This window comes from Lepisma saccharinum, chromosome 2 (genome assembly GCF_977018435.1).
Source record: "Lepisma saccharinum chromosome 2, izLepSacc3.1, whole genome shotgun sequence".
Taxonomy (NCBI): domain Eukaryota; kingdom Metazoa; phylum Arthropoda; class Insecta; order Zygentoma; family Lepismatidae; genus Lepisma; species Lepisma saccharinum.
Genome location: NC_139230.1, coordinates 209462282 through 209484883, shown reverse-complemented (window position 1 = coordinate 209484883; position 22602 = coordinate 209462282). Strand labels below are relative to the sequence as shown.

General features: G+C 37.0%; 1 protein-coding gene across 2 annotated transcripts in view; it reads right to left on the bottom strand.

Annotated features, from left to right (window-relative positions):
- LOC145981134 (uncharacterized) overlaps positions 1-21317 on the bottom strand; it is an 89547-nt gene extending 68230 nt beyond the window's left edge. For both annotated transcript variants that reach the window (XM_083114247.1, XM_083114257.1), the window contains exons 1-3: positions 21089-21317; positions 6293-6379; positions 1-66 (exon numbers count right to left, since the gene is read on the bottom strand). The exon at positions 1-66 is cut by the window's left edge and continues 32 nt beyond it. In XM_083114247.1, coding sequence (XP_082970373.1) covers positions 1-66; positions 6293-6368 — 142 coding nt within the window. In that variant the 5' untranslated portion in view covers positions 6369-6379; positions 21089-21317. The remainder of the gene's footprint in view (positions 67-6292; positions 6380-21088) is intronic.
- Between the last annotated feature and the right edge of the window lie 1285 nt (positions 21318-22602).

Sequence of the window (22602 nt, the reverse complement as noted above, 5' to 3'; positions counted from 1 at the left end):
CATACAATCCGATGGCAGATGGATGCACAGGGAAGGTTTGTGTTTGTCCAAAAGGAAATTCATCCCCTGAAACAATAAATTATACTTTTAGTTCCTTCAAGTTGCTTTGAGACAATTAAGATGAATGAACAACTACAAGGAAACATTTATACCTTACATAGTAGAATTCAAAATCAGAACTCTTAGTTCCTCAACGTTTAGTTTATGTTTCATAATAAAATAAATTTCTTCCTTGGTCAGCATATTTAGTTTCTCAATGTACTATGCTAACCATTATACCATTTGGAGTCTCTTCACACAAAATTATACTGAACTGTTAACCTTTTAAGTCCCGATCGGTCATGTGCTGACCGATGGCATTTTTGGCCAAGGTCCCGATCTATCAAATGTTGACCAAAGGAACAAAACCTTTTTTTGTCACCTTGCAACCCTGTTCATTTTCTATGCTCATGACTCAAAGTGCGTGGAACTTGAAACCAAGTCGATATGCATCGACAGTGACCCTGGTGCTCTTAAACACCTAATGACGTCAGCAGCAGCTGTTAAACTTACACCTCCTCTTTTTTGATGCAGTGAAAGTGGCATTGAATGACAAAGCTCAAAGAAGTGAGTTGGCACCATTGTAAATGCTTGTTTACAATGGTTGTTTACAATCTCATGTCTTGCAGGAAAGTAATGTATGAGGAAATAGTTTTGTCTATTGTTTTCCTTCTCAATATGCTGAAGCAGGTCATGGTCGGAGGGGAAGGGGGCATTGTTGTCAAAAGTGTTTGGGGCAATAACTTTTCAGCGAGTGAAATGGACTTTGCACAACACTTGCAACCACTCCTCCTTTGGAAGGAAAATGAAAGGGGTGGAGTAAGAGGTAGGATCAGGGCTAAAAATAACTTGTGCATTTCATTGTGCATGTTGCCAACCCTTGTCGAAAATAACTCCTGCACTTCATTGTAAGTGTTGGCAACCCTTGTCGAAAATAACTCGTGCACTTAGTTTGTTTTTCCTTATGATGGCAAAAGGTATTAGGAACAAAACAAATATTGAATTATAATGTAGACATGTGGTTGCAAATAGGGCATAGAATTTGTTCCTGTCCCATTTCTCAATAGGGAGAGGGAGGGGCAAAATTTTGTCTTTTCTTTTTGTTGTTTTCAATTTTCACATTTGAAGCCACGAAAAATCACAAATACATACAGATATCAACACTTAGTCTTTTCTGTGTCAAAGTACATTTTATTCTTAGTAAAATGTTTCTTGTTTCACTAAATTATCTGCCATAGGAAGGAAGCCATAACGATTTTTGCTAAACCTTACAAACCTAGTTTAAATGGCCTGGGACAGACGTAAAAACTGCATAAGCACCAGGGGACTTTAAAGGTTAACTGAATCTATAAAAATAATTATTATTACTACTATTATTTAACATATTGTTAAACACACTAAATTTATGATGCTTCACAACACAATCATGTTTTTACATAAAAAAAAAACTGCATACATTTTCATGATAGATGCAGTAAACGCTGTTTAAGTATTATGTAAGTGAAGTTTCATATCCCCATGTTGCACAATTGGAATAAAAAACTATTCAATTGTGTATTGTGGAAACACAAAATTTCATATACGTAATGCATACATTTTGTGTAGAAATACATACAAAATACTTATTAAACCGTAAATAGTGTCATTATCATGATAGTACAGGGTAATTATAAATGATTCATTGGGTTTTAAAGTGAAATATTTCCAAAACAATTAATATAACATGTGAGTGGTAATCATGAAATGAAAGAACACATCTGAAAGTTAACTATCTCATATTTGTAACCTTGGCACCTGCTGACAGATGGCAGCACAAACCTAGTTTCCAAAATGGTGTCTATGCAGCCAAAAGCATTCTGTGTTTTGGAACGTGAGAAGTGTTTTTCCTTTGTTACCATACAGCATGTATTCCAGAGACCATTTGTAACTGCACCGCCAGGTCACCAAAACATTCTGAGATGGCATCGACAGTTTAAGGAAACTGGGTAAAAGCACCGGGCATCCAAGCAATTCTGATGAAACAGTGGAGCGAGTTAGGGTGAGTTTTGTGCATAGCCCACATAAGTCAACATACCGTGCCAGTCGGGAACTTGATATTCCACAGCCAACTGTCAGGGAGATTTTGCGAACCCGATTGCGACTGAAACCGTACCGCATACAGTTATTGCAAATGTTACAACTGGACAACCTCATCAAACGATATGAATTTTGTAATTCCATGCAGGACGCTATGGAGGACGATGGTTTTCTTAAGCTTCTGCTCTTTAGTGACGAGGCAACATTCCATTTGAGTGGCAAGGTTAATTGCCATAATGTTCGTATACGGGGTACTAAACAACCACATGCTGCAGTGTCTAAATAAAAGGTGTAGGGTCCCTTTTTTTCACAGAGAACACTGTGACAGGTATGTCATTCCGTGATATGTTGCAGTTGTGGTTGCTTCTACAAGTGAAAGAGGATTCCAATAACTTCATATTCTAACTTGATGGGGCACTGCCCCATTGGCACACTGAGGTGTGTTGCTACCTGAACTAAGAACTCCCAAGCCGTTGGATTGGGGGATGTGATGAAAATGACTTAGCGCTTTTCCCATGGCCTCCCAGATCTCCCGATCTAATAGTTTGTGATTTTTTTTTTCTTTGGGGGCATGTGAAAGACACAGTGTATGTGTCATCACTACCAACAACTTTGGTTGAGCTGCAGGATCACATTACAGCCACATTTACATCCATTAGTAGGGATATGCTAGAGCACGTGTGGGGCAAACTAGACTATCGCATAGATGTGTGTCATGTGTTGAAAGGAAGCCACATTGAACATTTGTGAAAGTAACAGTTGGGCTGAAAAGTTCGTAGGCTAACATAGTAAAAAATATTTTTTTGACAAAATTCGATTTTATTATTCAATATAGTTGCCTTTGAGGGCGATACAACAATTATAGCGGTCATACAATTTTTCGATGCCATTTTTATAGTACGATTTCTCTTTAGCCTCAAAATAGTCCTCAGTTTCGCCGATTACCTCTTCATCAGTGCTAAATTTCTTTCCAGCGAGCATTCTTTTAAGGTCTGCAAACAGGAAAAAGTCACTGGGGGCCAGATCTGGAGAATATGGTGGATGGGGAAGCAATTCGTAGTCTAATTCATATAATTTTGCCATCTTTTTCATTGATTTGTGACACGGTGCATTGTCTTGATGAAACAGCACTTTTTTCTTCTTCAAATGGGGCCGTTTTTTCGTGATTTCATCCTTTAAACGCTCCAACAACGCTATGTAATAATCGCTGTTGATGGTCTGGCCCTTTTTGAGGTAATCGATGAATATAATACCATGCGCATCCCAGAATACTGATGCCATAACCTTGCCAGCCGACTGTTGCGTCTTTACACGCTTTGGATTCGGTTCATCACGTGCAGTCCACTCGGCTGACTGTCGATTGGACTCTGGAGTGTAGTTATGGAGCCATGTTTCATCCATTGTAATATATCGACGGAAAAATTCGTGTTTATTACGGTTGAATATCGCTAAACATTGCTCCGAATCATCAAAACGTTGTTGCTTTTGATCGATTGTGAGCACGCGCGGCACCCATTTTGCACACAGCTTTCGCATCTTCAAATATTCATGCACAATATGTCCAACACGTTCCTTTGATATTTTTAAAGTCTCAGCTATCTTGATCAACTTCACTTTACGATCATTTAAAATAATTTTGTGGACTTTTTTGATGTTTTCGTCGGTAACAGCCTCTTTGGGGCGTCCACTGCGTGCATCGTCTTCGATGCTCATTTCGCCTCGTTTAAATTTAGCAAACCACTTCTCAACAGTTGATTTTCCTGGTGCAGAGTCCGAATAATGTTTATCAAGCCAAGCCTTGGCTTCAACAGTATTTTTTTTCGCCAAAAAACAATGCTTTATTAACACACGAAATTATTTTTTATCCATTTTTTCACAATAACAAAAGCTGCTTCAATCACAATGCTATATCTCATGAACTAATTATCTGGCAGCTGTGAAATTTATACACGTATCTTTTGAAGGTTAGTACTAAGTAAAAATCACATGGATTTAATTCTAGTAACGCCATCTATGAGTCAGCCTATGAACTTTTCAGCCCAACTGTTATGTCTAAAATGTGGACAGTTTCTCTTTATTTTCAGGTATCATTCTTTATTGTATGTTATATATATTTTTTTTTAATGCAGCCTTTCAAACCCGATGAATCATTTATAATTACCCTATATTCAGCAAAGTATCATCTAAAAAAATCAACAAAATTCAGTAAACGTGGACCCAAAAAAATGTGTTGTTAGTATTATAAGACTAATTCCTTGCTATTTTAAGTTACAGTTATATGTAGCCATAATGTTTATTTACTAGAACAAAAGTACTTAGATTTCTGGGTGGAGAAAATCCATAAATCAAAGGGCAGAAACAAGTAGGGTAACCTTTCAACAGAGCTTAAGATCTGAAAAAACCTTAAAACTTCTATGAAAGTATGCAAGGAGTCTTCTGCCACAAACAGCTTTTAAAATACAAAAAAGGAAATCTATTATCTTAGTTTCCTGAGAAGTCAGGTTTGATTCTTGTTATTTAGAGCCACTTTTCTGCCACTTTTGGCTAATCACGACGAGGGTGAATGATATTATGAAACTGATGAAGGGACACTCACAAACAGCACCAATTCCAAGGCCAGGATCTGAATCCAGGACCACTGGCATTGTATACAGTGACAACAAGGAAAAGAACCTTTGGCGAAAAGTCTCCGCACACCTCCCCCTTCATCAGTTCAACTTGGGCCATAAGGAAGCATGCTCCACTCTAACCCTCCCCTCCACAGAAGTCGCGGGTCTGCTTGTGGTTCCACTATAATGTGCTGTGCTAATCACTCCATGGATTTATTGATTGATTGATTGCTTTATTTTACTTCCCTTTTCTGCCACTTTTGGCTAATTGAAAAGATGAGGATGAATGGTGATAAAATGAAATGGATGAAAAGGCAAACACTGTAAGGATGACAAACATGGTCCCCACAGAAGTTGTACTGGCTGTGAGTCCAGATGCCAAAGCCTCGCTAGTCTGCAAAATGCAGTGATTGAAGGGAGATTTACATTTGGGTGTCTTTGGAAAAGGTCACCCCTTACACCCCTTCACTCCACCATGGAGGTCGTTTATGAGAAGTATGACAACATATTACATCCTGCTCTTCAAATTAAGCACAAACAATGAATCAGTAAAAAAAAAATAAGAAAATAAAAAAAGTACACGTTCACTGTTTTGATGTGAAAACTTTACATGGAAATTCCTTTTGATAAGCAGCATAACATCCTATGTATAGACTATAGAAAGAAAGGGTCTGATCAAAAATATATTAAACTTTGGAAAACATATAATTATTTACATGTATTGTGCAAAAAAAAATGCATACTGAACAAGCTTTTAAATGAACTCAGGTATGCATATTCATACACGAGATTCACAGAATTCATTCATAAAAAAATATTTTGTTCACCTAAATGTCACAATCATTTAATACACAATAAGGATTTTCATTATCAGCTAATTATATTTGTTCGTACAAATGTCATCACTTTGCATAAATGCATAAATAATAATGAACTGAACAGAAATGCAAATCATCTCTGTCACTTTTTATTTTATCGAGAAGTGAACTAAAACAACCAATACTCGGAAACTAGACAAAAACTTTCCATTGGCAAACTCACAGATTATCCTCACATGGAAAAACTTCGCTCTGATTAGTTGTTCTACAGAATCCAGTCAAGGAAAGCCAGTTGCAATTATAATATGGTCTATTCCTCAAAACCAGTCAAGCAACCAGCCGGGCAGCCATAATTTCCACCCAGATAGCCAGTTCAGTGCCAACTAAAGCATTCCTACTGGAAATCCAATTGCGTGTGATTCGGCCTTTAATCAATGTTCCATGAATTGCACAACTCACAGGATAATTCAAACTTCAGAAAGTGTCGGGTTGGTAAATAAACTAAATTTCAAGTTTGAGAGTCTATTTCACATTTTGCAGTTCCTTAAGCATTATTTCGTGACAAAACAGGGTTGTCAAATGCACCTCACACATTTCAGAAATGTGAAAAATTAACATTACAATGTTCACAATTCACATTTCATGTTTTCGTCAAAAACAAAATATTCATGCCTCTAGTGATGACATTTTCAAATTAACTTCTAGGAAGGTAATTCCAAATAAATAAAAAATACTAGCCCCTTCACTTACAATAGTGATTCAGGTCTTCATTTTCACTGTCGTATTCCTCATAGGGAATCACCTCAGGCAAGTTCCTATGGTCCATGTTGTCCACTCCTGGTAAAAAAAACAACAAGAAAACAATGATTACATATTTCATATATGAGTAAAGCCTTATGTTTCTAATATAATTACACAGCTAGGAAATTTCAATACCTGACCATTCATTGTAAAAAAAAATGCTGTTAAGTTCCATAATATGAAGTAGACACAATCAATAGCAGTATATATTATTCATATAAAGGCATTTTATAATGACGTGCATTTCTATTGAAATTGTACATCACTTTTCTGTTAAGAAGTCCCTTTACTAGACGAGAAACATTGTGGTAAAACATTAACATGCTTCGTTATAACATGAAGTTAGAAACCTATTCACCACACAATCATATTAATAGATAACAAAATGGAAAACTTCAGTGTAACGAATAATTTTGGAGAATACTTGTGATTTGGCATGTTAAAATTGGAAACAGAGAAACTGTTGTGAGGTTGGAAACACTGCACTTGCTAGTGGTCCACCTGGAGGAAATCACTGTCAAGCTTGAACACAAATGAACAAATGCTTTATCCAAAATAAATATAACAATACCTTGCAAAGTACTGTGCAATGAGCAAAAATTTAATAATTCTCAAAATTTGCAGGAAAAATGTGTCACATAGAAAAGTGGCAGCTTGTGCAGTCATCAATGCATTTCAAGGTGTTTGCTACCAGCGATGTTGTAGAGCATTTGGTAGAGTACTGGTGTTAACTGAGCTGTCTTTCCCCTAGGAATTAAGTGTCGCAGATTCAAATCCAAGACTCTCCATTCTTTTTAAGGTATGGCATTGAGATACATTGAGTATGGAGTTTAGTCATTAAGTTGAATATTTTTGTTTCAGAATGTTCACAATAATTAATTCAGTGTAGAATTCTATGAATGTTTCCATCTACACAACTTTTTTTGTTTGTTTGTTGTTGTTTTTTGCTTTTTTCTATCTTTCTGGCACTAAGAGAGATGAGATTTATTTCAAAGCACTAATTTTTCACTCAATCTGGGCATGCTAGATTTGAAAAGTCTGCAACTGTTGTTAAACTAATTTACATAACATATCCTTGATTATTATTAGCATTCACTCTAAGTAATTCTTTTTATTATTTGATTTAATCAGCAATAATTAATACTTTCATCAATTCAGATCAAAAGAATTAATTATTGCTGTTTAAAGAAAATAATAAAAAAATACTTAGAGTGAATGCTACTAATAATTCAACACAAAGTATTTGGTCAAAGATGTAATATGATTACTATGGCTCAGAAGTTGATGCAAAATCATATTTTCTGAACCATCATAACAATGCTAAACCTGATATCAGTCTGTTTCCCTTCAATTAGAACAAGAAAACATTACCGTAATCTGGGGAGAATTAGGAGGAGAGTGTATTTCCTCCATTGTCAAGCCTGAAACACATCACCAGTCTGTTGTCAGTTCCCGCGTTGTTGCTTGTGGCATTGATGAGATATGTAGCTGATAACTTAGAGTTGTTGAACTTGTGCACATGTGTCATTGTGTGTGTGAAGCATGTTGGAAGTTAAAAGAGAATTCACATTGTTGTCCTTTGGGCCATATCTGACAAATAATGGAAGTTAGGAATTTTTGTTCCAGGAATGTGTCAACAATGGAGGAGTGAGGACAGTTCTGTGATAGTGTAAGCTGTTTGCACTTGCACGTGGATGTGTAGCAGCAGTGAAAGTGGAAGACAGTGCATCAGTATGGTGAATTTGTACAATGCAGCACGTGTACAGAATAAAAAGTTGGAGGACAGAATTATGGAAACTATGATAAGAAGGATTCGGAGAATACCAAAGAGATATGAAGGCAGGAAAATTTGTACACAGCAGCGATGAATCAATGTACGTAGACAGCAGTGATGAATCCAAAATAGCAGACTAACAAGAGAGAGCCCATGTCAGGAACCTGCAATCCTGTTCTAGAAGAAAACAGGTTGGTAACAGTGTGTTATATGTACACAGAGAACAAAAAAGAGGAATCACAAAAATATGTTGTAACTGGTGTGGATGCAAAAAATGTTGATGTGAAATTTCTATGTTTTTACAATAACAGTAGAAGAGTCTTTGTGTTTCCTACCATAGATGATGAAGATTCCATTGTCCTTCCAAATCCACAAGAGAAGGGAGGAAAATTCACATTTGAATACAATATTCTGTGACTTTTTACTGGAAGCATGTTTTAAGATAGAACAATTAAACACAAAAGGATGTGATTGTGATTGTCTTGTTTAATATGCAGATAATGTAATTGATATTTTTATCTATGCATGTATTTTGTCTCTATGTAGCCCTGTGCTGTCTTTAAAACTCATTTTTGTGTCTGAAATCACCCATAGAAAGGTACAAATTCAGACAAACCGTTTGTATAATTGATTGTCCGAAATCACACAAAAACTTCGGACATCAGATATGGTACCAGTTCTGTATATCGGAAACACATTATCAGATATTTTGTGTTTCACATGGTTCGTACTTACCAATTGTGTATTGCGGAACATAGTTCAAGGTGCCATTATGCTTTTTACACAAAAACACAATATTTCACATACAGAGTATTTTTTCTTATTCCTTCTTTCGCTTACTTAACACACAATATGGCGGACACATCTTCACTACCATAGTGGGTATGCAGTGTTTCCAACCTTCTTCACTGAAAAATACATACTATCTTGATTGTCACGTGTGCAAATTGTACATTATGCATGGGTAGCTGACGGATAGCCCCATGAACCATTCACGGATAGCCTCACGAACCATTTCTGATAAGGTTAGGTTAGGTTTGGTTAGGTTAGGCAAGCATAGTTAAAAAAAAAAAAGTGGGTGGACACACTGACAGGGAGTTGCGTCATCAAATGTATGTAGCATCCGGTTCAAATAGCTGTTCCTACAAAAGCCATCAAGAAGGATGTAGGGTGTCTACCAAAATAACAAATCCAAAATTCTTGACTTTTTCTTGACCTTTTTTTATATCATTTTTCTTAGCCTTTATTTATTGGCAATTAGCAATTAAGAAAATAAATTTATTCAATGAACCCCCCCCCCCAAATCAAGAAGCCAGTTAAGATGAAAACTCAAGCTGTATTTAAACAAGAGGATTAGACTTGCTTTTTCTATTAATGCAACCTGGGTCACACTTGACAGACTAGGGCCTGATTGTATAAAACAGTTGATCCTCGATTAGCCAGTAAAATTTATCTGCAGTCACGCTGAACTCTAATTTTGTGTTGTATAAAAGTTGAACTGAGATTAAGTCCATGCGATCTGCGATCAAAGTTGACCTGCGATTCTTTTCCGATCAGCAGACATTGACCATAGTTCAGCTGCTGTAACATGGCTGTACTAACGAATATTTGCTTGTAAAATGTGTTGCAAGTGAACATATGCCGCAAGACAGGAGAATCAATTCATAAAATCCTGTTTCCATAATAATAAAGAAGCAGCATGCACAAAGAGGTGAACAATGATAAATATTTCTTCCATTTTTCTTTCTTTCCTTATATATGATATATCGTGTGTCATTGTTATTTACTGTTTGAAATGCCATGTATTTTTTTTCTTCAAATTTGTCTTAAATGACTGCAAGAGCATATTGTAACATTGTTTAATTGCACAATCAGAGAAAAGTAACTTGAGTACAATCGAGTGTTGATACAAACCGAAAATATGACCTGCTGAAGTTTTCTTGTTGATATCATTGTAAACCTTGTGTTGGGATGAAGAGGGAGTATAAAAATCTTACCATTTCGCTTTATTGCATCCAGCAAAGTGTCATTGAAATTCAATTTTGTCCGCAGAATGGAACAGAGCATGTAACTTTGGCTATAGTGTATATATCTACTGCTTTATGAACCAAGCACGTTGCATTTTAGTTGGTAAATCTTTCTCTCCTCCCGAAATATAAATAACACATATTTTATTTCGAATATTATTCGTTTTGAGCATAATTTACATCCGAGAGGACAAAAGCCATTGTTGTTTCAATATTTCTTTGCATTCGGGAAAACGCAACACATTTTACATTTCACAACGTAGGTTATTCAATTAAGTGCAAGGAAAATTACGTATACTACTTACAGGAACTAATAGTCCACCTGTAACACGTTATCGTGGAATCACAAAATAAATATAATAAACATCTCCTTACATGAACAATAGCTCCATATCAGAGTATAAGAAAGTTGTTATATCTCTTTTAGCATTAAAAAGAAATAGATTTTTTTTTTAAAAAATCTATTTATGCAAGCATATTTTCTCCCCTTTGAAATAAATTATATATCTTACTAAAAAAAAATACATTGAGCTCCTGGAAACATTCATCAAATTCCAAACCGAATTACATTTTGTGAACATTCTGAAACTAAATTATTCAACTTAATTACTAATCTAAATACTCAATGTATCTGAATGCCATACTTACAGAAAAAAAGTTTTAAAAAAGTATGGAGGATCCTGGAATTTGAACCTGCGACCCTTAATTTATTGGAAAAAAGATACCAATAATCGACAACTTTGCTTGTAGCAATCGCCTTGAAACGTCTTGATGACTGCACAAACCACCACTTTTCCATCCGACGAATACATTTTCACTGGAAATTGTGAGTATTGTTACTTTTCGCTCATTGCACAGTATTTGCAAAGGTGGTGTTATATTTTATTTGCATAAACTATTCGTAATTATGCACTTTTGTGTTCAAATTTGACAACGATTTCGTCCAGGTGGACCATGAGCAAGTGCAGTGTTTCCAACCTCACAACAGTTTCTCTGATTCCAATTTTAACATGCCAAATCGCAAGTATTCTCTTAAATTATTCCTCATACTTGAGTTTTCAGTTTTGTTCTCTATTAATATGTTGAGCGAATATAATTTCTGACTTCATGTTATAAACAAGACTGTAAATCATTCAACACAGGGTTTCTCATCTAGTAGAGGGATCTGCAGTAGAGTTGGCTACTCTCTGCTGGTTCTCCAGAGCTATGTTGCCAAATTAACTATTCCTGGACTCAGAAATCTTTCAGGGTGGTCAAGTAACATTTGGAGAAAGAAGTGTACAAAATAATTAACCCGGGCAAAAAAAATATAATCCCTGCCAGGGATGTTTTCATCCCCACCAAAGAAAATTGAATTAAATCATATAGTATACCATTTCTTAACTATGGAACGAAACACCACTGAAAAAATCATTCGAGAAAACAATTAATTAACCTTTAAAACGTGCAGCCTACTTCACATCTGAAGTTCTATTTTTAAATAGCTCCATTTATATTTGTTTCTTATCGTCGAGTGCAGAGGTTTAACAAAAAAGCTCACATAGTAACACCATTGCTCTGTCCATTGCCAAATAAACTACAAAAGCCATGGCAAGAAGAGCTGATTTTATCAGCTTTATTTTTGGAGGTAGATCACATTTCTCGCCAGATGCCATCATTGAGTTGAACCAGCGTTGTCAGGATTAATCATCTAGGGGTGTTGCAGGGATGCGGGATGAAATTTAGGGGTGTGGTGTTGAAAATAATAAAGAGAAAATAAAACATGTATGCATGTTTTAGCCACTAAATTAAATACTAATCAACCTTTGTAGGCACCAATTAAAACTGAAAAATACTAGTGACTTGCTTCATTTTTACTTGATTTTAATACAATGCCGTATATAGAAATTTGAAAGGAACAGCTTGTTCAAGGGAGGCCAATGACATACATGGATGACCAGAGGAGTTTCTCCAGGGAGAGGCAAGAACAGCAGTCTCACTTCAATACCCAACATTCAGTGCTCAATGTGACAGCATGACATAATATGACACTGTAAGAATTAGTGGTTTTGGTTGAACATAGGTTTTGAAAAAGGGGTGCTGAAGAAAATCAAGGGGTGCGCAAGCACCGCTAATTAAGTTGCAACCACCTGAGTTGAACGTGCAATAGATATTTTGTTAACTTCTCTCTGTTTTAGTATATTCCTCTTTTTATGTATGGGTTTGGGTTTTCTTAGAAAGTAGCTAAACATCCTGTTTCTAAATTACATCTAAATGTCCTAGGTACTTAAAACTTAAATAGTAATGGTGACTAACTGGCAACATATACAAAAACTTCATACACAAAAAAACCTATCCCCCCTCCTCGGAAACAAAATCGCAAATACAGCACCGATTGGGCATCCCCTCCAAGTATAAAGCTTAATTCACATACTGGTTACAAGAGTCCAACTTTGGGTTGCGTGACTTTTGAAACACACTGCGTAGAGCAGCCACAGGCTGAACTTCGCCCATGAATAAAGAAATTCTAATTCTAATTCTAATGATACAAAAATTTAACGAATAATAACGTAAAATTAATTAGATATGAATAAATGTACAAGTGATAAAGGAAATATTACATCATGTTATTGGGGAAGAAATTTAAATAATAATGCACAAAATGAGCCAGAAAATTTCACCCATTATTGTTCACATTCCAACATTCGGCACAAGTTCTTTTTGTTTTATTGTGATTTCATCATGCTATGTATGCAATTTTTTAATATGGTTCGATTCTGATTAGCGTCTGTACTTTCTTGCAGCCCAAATGTTTGAAGATTTTGTTCAATAAGTGCTTTCATGGTAACGGTTCCAATTGTTTTATGATTTTTTCCAAATTCTCCTAGCAGTGTGTCTAATTATTGTAGACTTTTGGCAATCATTGTCACATGAAATTTGAACCTGCCTTAAAGTAATTAGCACTGTTTGGATTTTTTCAAAAAAAGTTATTGTGTTGGAAAAAACATTACCTTGCAAAAGCCTGAATGCTTCCCATGGACAAGGCATTCTCTGTTGATAGAAGCACCAGTAAGTATGGTAGACTAGTGGGAATAAATGTAGAAATAAATTGGAACCTTCCTGCAACTAATCAGCACAGCGAACTAAACCTGACCTGCCTAATCTAACGAAAGCATTTATTGAACACCAGACAGTGAGCGATCTAAGTTCATAACTAAGATGATACTAAACAAACAGCTTTTGGCAAGTACAGAAGTATCATAATCCTTCACCATTTCCTACTTCTGGCTGGGTTTGCAGAAGTATTTGGAAGTGAAAATCCAGTGTCAAGGAAACACACAGTAAGTAATTGCTAAAATTTTGCAGTGCGTGTTAACAGACGTAAATTGAAACCAAACCATGTAAAATATGCATATGTAGCATCATGAAATCGCAATATAACAAAAGGTACATGGGTCTTCATGTACCTTGCTTCTTTAAAGTGAAATTGGAGCTGGTGACCGATCGTACCCCCCTCGAAAATTCCAACCTTTCTCTTTCCAATCTGCACATTTCGATGTTTTAAGCTGTTTGAAAATGATTTTAACATGCGGAAACCACAAATAAGAAAGTAATTTATTGTTGAAATGTGACCACGGTATGTCCAAATTTATTGTTGAAATGTGACCATGGTACGTCCAATTCTTTGCATCTCGGACCACTTATATGAAGAAATTGAAGGGGTCCGCCGTATAACGTAAGCGCCAACTTTTCCAATATGGAGATTTTGTCGCAAAAACGGAGTATGCAACATTCCCCACCAAGTGGTAAATTTAGATTGATGATATATTAGGTTGGTAGCACTGCAAACCTAAGTGAGAAGCGCTGGAATTCGGCTCTTGTCGCCGAAAGAACGTTCTATGCGCCAAACCGAGCCAAACAATGGATGCTGCGCCGGGCGTTACTCTGTCACCGGGTGATCAAAAACGCATAAATAATGGTAAAAAATGGGAAGTTAATGTTTCGCATTGGGAGGATAAGAAGAGGAAAGCTTTCAGAGATGCTGGCATGCAATACGTAACAAAGAAGAAAAAGACTGTACCTGGAAAACTGCCACCTGAAGAGGTGAGTAGAATAACGTTGTAACCACCACTTGTTGCAATACGTTTACATATTGCGGGGTTCTGATCGTATTTGTCAGTGTTACCCTTGAATAATGTAGAGTCCGTAGACAAAATTGTGCGTATGCCTGTCTGTCGGCATCCCATTTTTTTTTCCAGAACCATACATCCAAGCAAGCCTAAAATTGCCATGATTCTTCTTCGTACCCGCCTACACCCAGGGAGATATCATCATGTATCCTGAAGTATATACAACTACATTTTTGCAAACTGAGAGAAGGTGAAACACACAAATTGACGTTGTGGTCTGACAGATGTATTGGGCAAAACAACAACTGGCGCAAGATAGCATTAATGCAACACGTGGTAGTAAATGATTACTTTTCGACTGTTGAGCAAAGGTTTATGACTACTGGCCACAGTTTTCTCCCTTGTGATAGGGATTTTGCCGTTATTGAACGAGCAAAAAAGGGGGAAAAAGTGTATGTCCCATTTCAATGGGTAGAAGTTATTGCTAATGCTAGGAGTTCCGACCAGTTCGACGTATATGTCATGTGTACAGATGATTTCAAAATCTTGGACATCGTTTTGCATTCATTGGTCACCAAATCATATAATATTACAGACCATGTATGGTAACAAATCGTCAATGACGACCCGACAACATTACGTGGAAGAACATCCCACAACGTTCTACAACCATGGCAAACGCACTGTTTGACCAAACAATCCAAAGGGCCAGCCAAGAGAAATCTTCCCCCCAGTGAAAGTGGCTGCTTTTCCCAACCTGTACGAAGGTCGTCTCCCTATAAAGGCTGCCAAAAAGAAAGATTTGGATGATATGTGTCAGTATTTTCCACGAGAATTTGTTTCCTTTTACCAAGAACTTGAAGTGGAGTAATGGAAATGTTAACCCACAAGAAAATGTATTATCCTCATTTAACATTATGTTATACTTTTATAATACCATTTTTGTACTTTTATCTACTATTGCTTTACTTGTATCATAAAATAAGGTATTGACAGGAATACATACTGTGGTATGTTTTTCATTCCTGCCCCATCCCTAGTTGAGCGACACCAGCTAGGTCGGGGTATAACGTTGTAACTGCCAGTCGCTTACAACGTTGTTACCTCATTACATGGTGTAAAAAGCTCTGTAACACATTAATGGCTTATTGCAATGAATTGTTCTTTTGGTTTTATGTTTATTTCAATACGAACTATACATTCTAGCTAAAAAAAGTTCAAAACAAACGCCCATGTATTCTACAAATGTTTTTGCTCATTTCTGAAAAATCACGTTTTTGTCACTTACAACGTTATACGGCGGACCCCTTCAATTGTCATACATATAAGATATCAATGGCAGATATCGAAGGATAACAAGTAATTACTATCACCATGAAAGAAAAGTGTAAATCTTTTAAAATAACATCTGCTACACTTCACACATTTCTTGTTCTTGGCAACTCATGAATGTACACGCAGGCTCTCTATTGAAGAAATCGTACATTTGAAATATCATAGCACAACATGGCAACATGTTGGGTAGCACACTTTCCACTCTCAATGTTATTTATGCTAAGAGAACCAAACCTAGCAACATGGGCATTCCTCGAATGTGACGCCATAAATCATCTCTCATAACATCTCTATTCAATTACAATGCATCTCCATGTGCTAAAAATCATGAGAATGACAATCAATGACATTTATACCAGGCGCATCCATAAAGTAAGTTTCCCTAATTTTTTTAAAAAAAATCAACACAGTTTCAGGAAACCATTTATTGGCAACAGGTACAGCAAAGGTTCAGCTATTTTTCAACATAGTAACCACCAGAATTGAGACACTTGTCGTATCGTGGTATCAACTTTTGGATCCCACTGTCGTAAAACTCTGCCGCCTGTGACAGACGTCTTCAGCTCTTCGTCGTTGCCAAAACACTCACCGGAGGACAGGAATTTCTTGAGGTGCAAGAAAACGTGAAAATCGCTGGGATCCAGATCAGGACTGTAAGGTGGATGATCAAACAACTCCCAGCCAAATTCCGTCAAAACAGCTGCTGTGTGCCGAGCCGTATGTGGACTAGAATTGTCATGGAGGAGCACAACACCTGCAGTAAGCATGCCACGCCTCTTGTTTTGAATGGCACGTCGCAATTTCCTTAGTGTTTCACAGTAATGGTCAGCGTTCACCATTTCACCTCTGGGGAGGAAGTCAATGATCAAAATGCCTTTCCTGTCCCAAAACACGGTGCACATCACTTTCTGTACCGACAGTGTCTGTTTGAATTTCTTCTTGACCGGAGATCCATTATGCCGCCAATGCATTGACTGCTGCTTGGTTTCCGGGGTGAAGTGCGAAATCCACGTCTTATCGCCCATGACGATCCTGTCGAGGAAATCATCGCCGTCATCATGGTACCGTTGCAGGAATGTCAGTGCTGCTCCTGAACGTTTCATTTTGTGTTCGGGTGTCAGGTTTTTCGGCACCCACCTGGCACACAATTTTTTGAACAGCAGGTGCTGCGTGACAATCTCATGCAACATGGATCGCGATATCTGCGGAAAAAGGCTACTCAACTCCGTAATCGTGAAGCGACGGTTCTCTACGATGCGCCGCCGCACCAGCTCAACCAGATCATCAGTAATGAGGGACGGACGCCCACTGCGCTCTTCATCATGGACACTTTCACGACCTTCCAAAAACTGCCGACACCAGCGACGCACCATCTGCTTACTCATAATGTTCGGCCCATAGACCTCACAGAGCTGACGATGAATGTCAATTGGCGCAATGCTTTGTGCATTCAGGAACTTTATCACCGACCGAACCGCGCATGCGGCGGGGGAAGGAATACGAGCTTCCATTTCGGACCAATGCTGCCTCGCTACTGGCATGCGGCGGGAGAAGGAATATGAGCTTCTACTTCGGACCACTGCTGCCTCGCTACTGGCGCCGGGCGGGATCTGTCCGCCTGGCATATGATTGATACGTCTTAGCTCTGCTGCGCATGCACAATTTACACAGCTCATTATGTTTACTTTCACGGGAAAAAAATAGGGAAACTTACTTTCTGGATGCGTCTCGAACTAAGAGAACCAAACCTAACAGGCCTAACCTAACAACTATGCATTCTTCGTGTGCATGATGTCATATATTTTTTTTTTATTTACGTCAAGTAAATAAAGAAAAGAAAATCATAGAAGAGAGTTGGAGTTCTTAAAAAAATAAAAAATCTATCTCACTCTTGCGGGAAGGGAACAGCACAATTAGAAGAAAATGGTAAATTGTTAAATAGTTTATTGTAAAAAAAAAATGGTATTATGCTCTACCTAAAAAAAAACATACGTGCTGAAAAGTACCCGAAGTCAAGCAGAAAAAGCAGTTCACAAAAATGTGCAAGGACTATTGTCTAGACATGTACCTTATAAATACAGTGGAACCTCGATATTACGAAAGTAGTTACTGAAATGAGTTTCTTTAGCATTCTGGACGTTCTTGGAGGTATTTTCTTTCACGGGAAACTAAAAACTTCGTATTTGAATGCTGCCGAACAAGAATTAATCACTTTTTACGTAAGAAACTTGCATTGCCTGCCATATTATGCCCTTGTTTCCATTGTGTGCATGCAGATGGCGAGAGCATCGAAAGTCACATGGATTCGTCAGTGTTTCCAAACGTGCATTTTTTTACGAGAATTTCTTTCTTTTTTCTTAACTATGCTTACCTAACCTAACCTTGCCAGAAATGGTTTTTGGGGCTAACGTGAATGGTTTTTTGGGGCTATCCGTCAGTGGTTTCTGATGACATAATGAACACGAAAGTAGGTATTTTTCGGTTAAGAAGGTTGAAACACTGCATACCCACTCCAAAGCGACAAAACACAAGCACGGCACGATGATCCATGACGAGTGCATGCCATATTGTCTGTTACCCAAGCAGAACAAGGAAGACAAATAATCACTCGTAATATGAAAAGTTGACACTATTTTATGGAAAAAGGCATAACTTCACCTTAAAGAATGTTCCGCAATGCAGAAAAGGTAAGTACCAGTGGTAAAATTAAGGAAATAAATGAGTTAAAGGTGTCCGGGCGTTATCGCATATTTACCATATTTTCTTTTTCAGCGACAGCTGGAACACTTTCGAAATGACTTAATTCTATGATAATTAGTCTTTCTGCTAAGAGAATTTAAAAACAATCGAAACCATTACCCTAATCTCATCAGACCTATTTCAACTCACATGTCGTAAACAAAAAACACACACACAAACTTTCAGCAGTCCAAAAATTTGTTAAAATTACAATATTCTCAAGAAAAGAAGTGAAAAAACGTCAAAAAGTTTGATGGCAGACGAATTTATTGTGGGTCTGAATTCAGTATAGGCCTATCCAATGTAGTAAATGCCCAACATTTCACAAAATCTAATGCACGAGCCTGAAGCTCACACTGGAGTTGTTACCAATATTGTAAAAGTAGAAGATACACGTTCATGAAGGGAAAAAACAAAGGCTAGACTCTACTTTATGTCCTTATCTGCATGGTAATTGTTTTTGCCTTCGAGGTGCGGCAGCCGGCATCCCTTCAGGTAAGTACCTTTTTCTTTTTACACTTTCTGTTCACGATACCGCACTAACCATTCACGGGGACGAGGTATGCCTACAAGGTTAGGTTAGGTTCCATTAGCACTCATTTCACCCCTAAATAAGTGCTTCATCATCGAAAAAATTCCTCAGTACGTTCAATTACGCATATCCGGACAACATCGGTTTTTCTCGATTTACTCCTTCAGGAAATTTTCCTCGCTTTGGGATTTACGTTGTTGAATTCCTTATAAAATAAAGCTTTCCAACGATATATGACACATGTTCCTTAGGAAAAGGACGTAAACTAGAGTCTTACCAAAACAAACCCTTAAAAGCACATTTTCGAAATGCATAAGTCCGTAATTAATTAGAAAGATTACAATAGGTGTGATATGAACTCTTAGGTATTTCTCATTTATATTGGTAACACTTTACTATACCAGAGACGGATTTCTTCAAATTTACAGGAGAAAGTACTTACGCAAATCATTTTCTGTAGTGTTGTTGATGTTCGGGAATGTAGTTTTGATCCATTTTAATGTGAATGCATGTGGTTTGGTACTGCTTTACTATACCTGAGACACCTGGGAATGATTTCTTTCGCACTTTTTTACATTGCTAACGTACTATTCTGCATTCCGGAACACTTATTTAGGTGAAATAATGGAATTTGTAAAAAAAATAATGTATATTTCTTACATTTACGAGTACTTAGTGTTCTTGTTTATTTCCACACACAACATGGCGATAGCTTACCGTTGATCGTTCGCAAGCTCCTTTACCGAAAAATACCTACTTTCGGGCCGGATTTCAAAGTATGCTCAAATAAAAGAAAAATACAAAATTTAAAAAAAAACACCTCAGGAACAAACCATTGACGTTATGTTAGGTTAGGTAAGGCAAGCATAGTTTAAAATTTTTTAAAAAAATTGAAAGCACTTTAGGAATTTTAAATTGACATTTTTACTTACTTACGGGAACGAGGTATGCCTACTAGGTTAGGTTAGGCCTGTTAGGTTAGGTTCCATTAGCACTCCTTTCGTTCAATTTAGCATATACGGACAACATCGGCTTGTAGCAGCAGCAATATCGCGTATTGTGCTCTCGTGCAGAAAGCAAATGACGACAGCAGCAATAGCATGTCGGAAATAGATTTTCGTATAAAACCACATGGATTCGCATTAAAATGGACCAAAACTACATTCCGGAACATCAACAACACTCCAGAAAATGAATTCCGTAAGTACTTTCTCCTGTAAATTTGAAGGAATCTGTCTCAGGTATAGTAAAGTGTTACCTGTGGTTTTCTACGAAAATCTATTTCCAACATGCTATTGCTGCTGCTACAAGCCGATGTCCGTATATGCTAAATTGAACGAAAGGAGTGCTAATGGAACCTAACCTAACAGGCCTAACCTAACCTAGTAGGTGTACCTCGTCCCCGTGATGGTTCGTGGGGCTATCGTGAATTTTTGGGCTAACGTCAATGGTTTTTGGGGATACCCGTGGATGGTTTGTGGGAAATAACGAACAACAGTAAGTACTCGTTAATGTAAGAAATAGACATTATTTTCGTTTGAAATTCATTATTTCACCTAAAGAAATGTTCCGCAATGCAAAGAATTGCGAAATAAATCATTGATAGGTGTCTCCGGTATAGTGAAGTAGTACCTTTATATTTAGTGTTTCTATTAAACCACAGATATGTTAGCATTTTACACAAAGATTTCTACACTCAAATCTACAATTCACACATCAAATCCACCTCTAATAATAACTAATTTACCTGTTTCAATTATACAAAAATCAATTCGACTTTTTTCGTTTAGAAGATTCTGTCATTAGAAACCAATCCAAGCAGACTACTACTTTCATATTTTTTGTACAACATGATTCGCAAGTGTCATTTACAGTAAAAAAAAATAGTCGGAAATGTTTCTTCTTTCCAAATATATTTTGTTTCAACAATGAAAGTGAAAGAATCCGATAAAACCTTTTAACTGCAGAAAAAAAATATTTTTTGGTGAAAACTGTGCGAAAGGAAAAATAATGTGTAAGCCATAACCGCACAGTATGTAATGTTACATATTTTATTTATAAACATGGGTTCTTTTATTATTCAAAACATAACTTGTATTATTTCAGTTATTTATTAAAATACCACAATTTAAAAAATTGAATAGGTCCTTGTCTTGTCAAATCCAGTTCAATGTATTTATTTTGAGTACAGTATTCTCACGAATACAGTTGCAATGTTCGAAATCATACCTTCCAAAAATTAGTGTCTTCCAAATCAGCATGTTAAAAATTATTTTTTCCTCCGTCGTCGGTACTGCAATTTTCGTACCGAGTGTTCATGGCGTTTCTTCAACATCGGAGGACAATAAGAGGGCATGCCCCCACCAATACTTCTGGCCTAATAAATGTTAAAAATAACTTTCAATCTCGATATAGGCTATAGTGACAAATCTCCGAATTTGTGTTAACAAGATGAGAAATGTCACTGATTACTTGCACGGGCACACACGGGAAAATAAAGCCTTTCACCAAGCACTGTAAGAACTTCAAAACACACAGATGATTTATCAATGTGTACACATAAGCTTTTGTTGGAGTACAAAGTATAAAGCACTGGAAAAAATCGAAATTTCAGAAGTATTACGAACTGAAATCTTTGAAACGAACGCGCAGCAAAACTACCAAACAACAAAATGTAAAGTGTCGCCACATGGTGATAACATCTGAAGTTATAGATAGTCAGTTGTCTAGAAGACAGAGACCTTGTAAAGAGACTGTAGGATGGCGCTGATGTTAGAACGTTTGTGTAAATTTTCAGAAGCAATGCCCTCGTCACCCTAGCTGTGAAGATAGAATGGACCTTTCCACTACAACATAAAAAACATGTTGAATCCATTCATTTTACGGATTATGACACAAAAATGAGGTGCAAAATATCTCGGCGATATCTTTTTTTGTTCTTGAGAAATATGCTTTCAAACATCCCTGAAATTCACCTCCTACGTCAGTGAAATGAAAACCGCCTCTGACGTACGTTGCCTTGCGTGCAGCAGAGACTACCGATTCACTTTACATTCGATTCCCGGCGGATTTCGCTTCAAACTGCAGGTCATTCTCGAGTAGCTTATATCTGTGCATTAAATAAGTTTAAAGTTTTTAAGCTTATTGAGCGAGCAGTAGATACATGTTATGTAAAAGCAACAAGTCAAACAAAACTACGAAACACTTTACAGTATTTAAATATGCCGGAAGCGAGGACCAGTAATACAGAGTATATGTACGACACAGGTATATTATGCACTGCGATCTCCTTCCTCTATAATTCAACGATGATTTCGTACGTTTCCATACGCAACGCATGCTAACATTTATGAAATCTTTCTGTGGCCACAACCGACCTCCGTTGGACATGGGCGTTCATTGAGAATCAATCCCATTGTATCATCACTCATCCTCAACTTCGCGATGAGCAAAAAATGGCAGAAAAATGAAGTAAAGTAAACCAAATCGAAAACTAGAGTCACTTCGCGATGCGAATCTCACGTTGTACAGTATCAATCGCACCTAAATCAATCATTCTGTGGACATGGCGTCATAAGTCACATAGCTCATATGCGGAAACTAACAGAAACCGAAGGGTCATCTATATAAATAGCAGGAACGTATTTATTTAATCGCTTCATGATATATTTAAACTACTAAAGCCACTTTGCGATCCCAGCTTCACGATGAATAATCACAATGAACGATAATCACAATATTCA